The sequence below is a fragment of the Pipistrellus kuhlii genome, unplaced genomic scaffold, assembly GCF_014108245.1.
Source record: "Pipistrellus kuhlii isolate mPipKuh1 unplaced genomic scaffold, mPipKuh1.p scaffold_m20_p_35, whole genome shotgun sequence".
Lineage (NCBI taxonomy): Eukaryota > Metazoa > Chordata > Mammalia > Chiroptera > Vespertilionidae > Pipistrellus > Pipistrellus kuhlii.
The window spans coordinates 5,040,858-5,044,894 of record NW_023425535.1 but is presented as its reverse complement, the minus strand read 5'-3'; the positions used below and the strand labels follow the sequence as shown (position 1 = coordinate 5,044,894).

Sequence of the window (4,037 nt, the reverse complement as noted above, 5' to 3'; positions counted from 1 at the left end):
TTTCTTTTTCTACTGCTCTGTTTTCTTGTTTAAATCAAGTGACTGTTTATGAAAAGGTATGAATCTGAGCTGATTATTAATTCTTTGGTGTACTTGAATAATTATAAAATAGCATACTGCATTATGTATGATATTTGGAACAGAATTCTTTACAAATATCCTTCTTCAGATGAAAGCAATTCTCTTCCATTCTTAGGTGGCTGAGATGTCAAAGATGAATGGATGTTAAATTTATCAGCATCTTTGCATCTTTCACGGTGATCATATCACTGTTCTTCCTATCTCTGCTGGTGTGCAAACCACATTATTTGATTTCTGAACGTTTAAGCCGGTCATGTCACCAGAAATTCACCTAGCACAGTTGTGAAGCTTTATGCCTTTTATATCTGTGATGGCCTCTGTTTACAAAAATGTATTTGGTTCCCTGTCCGATCTCCGGGAGTGAGATAGCCTCTATCTTCATTTACATAATATACTTTTCAGCTTGTGATGGTAAGATTATTCTGAATAAACAAAACAAAGAGAATAATAATCTTCATGTTCCTAAATATTTGTTTTATTACAAAACACAGGAAGAAAGCTTTCAATTTACTTAATAATGTATCCTAAATATTAGCAGAATATTCCAAATATATTCTATCCAGTTATGAATTTATACTTGTGGGAAGGTCTTATATTCCAGACTCACCTTCTTTAACATTTAGAATGCTCTTTCAATTTTCTCCTTTAAGAAATTTTAGTATTTTTTCTAGGTATTTTTTTTTTTTAATCAAGTGAGGCTTTTTATTGTTGTTTTTCTTCCTTTTTTTTTTTTTTTTTTTTTAATTAAATGTCCCTTCCTGGTCCTGCTTCCATGAGTGGCCAAGACCAGGTGGAAAGGGGGAGGGTAACCAGGCAGCATGGGGAAGGGTTATCTTCACAACATTCTATTTATACACAGAACTAAAAAGACAAGCACAGAGTCACTATTGCAGTTAGAAGTTGGCAGCATGGGAAAGGGAGGGAGGAACAGGTTGCAAGTAGGGGTGTCATTAAATAAATACAGGCCCTCTCCAAAACGGGGGTGCCTGGGGTGGGAGGACTTGGCCTGTTTCAACCCAAAAGGAACCAGAAGGTCAGAAGCGGTCTGGGAAGGCCAGGACCACCAGGGAGGAGGGAGAAGGAAGGACCAGGGGGAGGGGGCTGTTTGGTACCTGGGTGAAGGGATTGTCCTAACCCTGCTGGATCCTTCCAGCCCTCAGGTCTGGCAGAAGGGGGGCAGCCTGCACCAACCCCCACCCCCAGGCAGGTGTGGGGCTGCCAGATGCTCCAGGCAGGGGCTGGAGAGGCTCACAAAGGCTTGCCCTCCAGGGAGATGACAGTACTGCCCCCCAGCTTCTCTGCCAGAGTGCAGTGGTCCTTGACCTCCTCATAGCAGTTTGCTTATAATTCATGCTTGATCCCTGTTTCTCCTTGGAGCTGGCGTAGATCATTTTGCTCTTAAGAGGCGCAGACTCAGGGGCCCAGAAGATAAACACCAGGTCCTCCTTCTTGCTCTCCTTGATCTCATAGGTTGCATCATACAGAGCATAGCGGCAGTCTTTGTCCGGCAGCAACTTGACGAAGGTGGCGTAGAGGTTGTCCACTGTCTGGCCCACATCACCAGCCAGGATCTCCTTGCCCTCTTCCAGAATGATGTTCTTCTTGTCTTCGCTCAGGCAGAAAAGCACCACCTTCTTGTGCTTCTTCACCTCCTCTGATGTCGAGGACTTACATACCTTCATGTCATTGAACACTTTGATGACTCAGCCACACCAGAGGCCATGTTCTGGAAACTAAAGGAGATAGCAAGTAAAGCCTAGAAGGACAAGAGCTGCTGCAGCTGCTGCTGGGATCAGACTCTTTTCTAGGTATTTTTCACTTAATCTATATTTTCAAATTTATTGTCATAATGCCATCCATTATACAGTCTCATTATCTCTCTGGGGAGTTAGCATGTATATTGATATGTATTTTCCTGTCTAAAATGGGTATCTGAGTCTTTTTTCTTTTAATCTTGTCATTAGGAACAATCCCTGTATGTTCCTAATTTTACTTTTTTCTTTTTAAAAAATATATTGCAGTGCCATTCTATCTAATAAAAGAGTAATATGCAAATTAACCATCACTCCACTACATTCCCAAGACACACCAACCAGCCAATCAGGAGTGAGTATGCAAATTAATCCTGACCAAGATGGCTGTGGCCACAGAGCCAGCAGGAGGCTTGGGTTTCCCCAGCAATGGAGGAAGCCAAGCTTTCTGTCTGCTTTGGAGGGCCAAAGCCTCCACTCAAGACTACAAAGTTTCAGTTAGAGAAGATAAATAAATCCAACAAAAATGGCAGCAGCCACAGACCTGGAGAAAGCAGGAGGCTTGAGTTGTCCCTGGCGATGGAGGAAGCCAACCCTTCTGCCTCCCTGGCCTGCCTTGGTCTTCATTCAAGCCTACAAAGTTTCAATTATATTATAGAAGATAAATAAACTCCAGATACTTGGGCCCCTAGTTAGGTCACTGGGGGGCGTGGCCTGCCTGCAGATTACCACAGGCACCTTGCCCAAGCAGCCCCACACTCCAAGGGCACCCCCACCCTGATCTGGGATGCCCTTCAGGGCAAACCAGGAAGCCCCCATCTGTGCATCAGGTCTCTATTCTATCTAATAAAAGAGTAATATTCAGATTGACCATCACTCCAATGTGGACACAAGATGGCCACCACAAGATGGCCAGCAGAGGAGGGCAGTTGGGAGAGACCAGGCCTGCAAAGAAGGGCAATTGGGGGTGATCAAGCTGCAGGGAAGAGCAGTTAGGGGTGACCAGGCCAGCAGAGGAGAAAAGTTGGGGGTGACTGGTCCTGCAGGGAAGGGCAGTTGGGGGGGGTGGGGGGGACTCAGGCCTTCAGGGGAGGACAGTTAGGGGCAAACAGGCTGGCAGGCGAGCAGTTAGGCATCAATCAGGCTGGTAGGGGAGTGGTTAGGGGGTGATCAGGCTGGCAGGCAGAAGCAATTAGGGACAATCAGGAAGGCAGGAAGGCGAACAGTGAGAGCCAGCAGTCCTGGATCCCTATTGGGATCTTGCCTAAACAGGCAGCCCGACATCCCTTGAAAGGTCCCAGATTGGAGAGGGTACAGACTGGGCTGAAGGACACACTCACCCCCGTGCATGAATTTCGTGCACTGGGCCTCTAGTTTGTTAATAAGTCAAAAATGTTTCAAGTGCACATTTCACTGATACTCTCCCTGTAAGGCATGGTGTGCCCACCACTCAAAGTCAAACCTTCGTCCATCCCCATATATTTGGCCCCCGTTACCCTCTGCCACCCTGCATGTTTTCAATTTCACTTATTTTCTATTCTTATTTTCTTGTTTCTTTCTCTAAGCTTTATGTGATATTAACTTGTGCTACTATTTCTGACTTCCTGAGATAGTTACTTAGCTCACTAACCTGTTAGCTTTTATTCTTCTATAATATTTCCATTTTAGGTTATAATTTTTCTCTACGATTATGTTTGTTAACTTCCCAAATTTTTAAAATAAAAATCTTTATTATCATTCAATTAAAATATTTTCTAATTTTCTTTAATATGTATTTTGTCACATGAATATTTTAGAACTGTTCTCTTCAATTTTTAGACATATTGGAATTTTCTAATTATTTTCTTGTTGTTATTGAGTTTTAGCTTAATAAACACTGTGGTCAATGAGCCTACTCTATAAAATTTCAATCCTTTAAAATTTGTTGAGATTCTCTTTACCATCCAGCATGTATAGATAGTAAATGATTCATGTATACTTGAAAATAATGTGGGGTTTTTTTTTCTGAGTTTGTTGTGAGCAATAATATATATTCTATTTGATCAAATTTGTTAATCAGTTTGTTAAAATCTTTGATTTCCTTACTGATTATGTTTTCTGCTTCTTTTACCAGTTACTGAGGAAGAAATGTTAAAACTTCCAGTTATGACTTAGATTAATCTATTTCTTTGTACTTCAGTCAGTCTTTGCATTAAATTGAAATCT

General features: G+C 42.2%; 1 protein-coding gene across 1 annotated transcript; it reads right to left on the bottom strand.

Moving 5' to 3' along the window:
* Positions 1–1,314: 1,314 nt before the first annotated feature.
* Positions 1,315–1,805, bottom strand: LOC118732130 (cofilin-1-like). Its single transcript, XM_045570710.1, is given in 2 exon segments — positions 1,315–1,448; positions 1,451–1,805. Coding segments are annotated over 2 exon segments (432 nt in total). The 5' UTR covers positions 1,764–1,805; the 3' UTR covers positions 1,315–1,329.
* Positions 1,806–4,037: the final 2,232 nt, after the last annotated feature.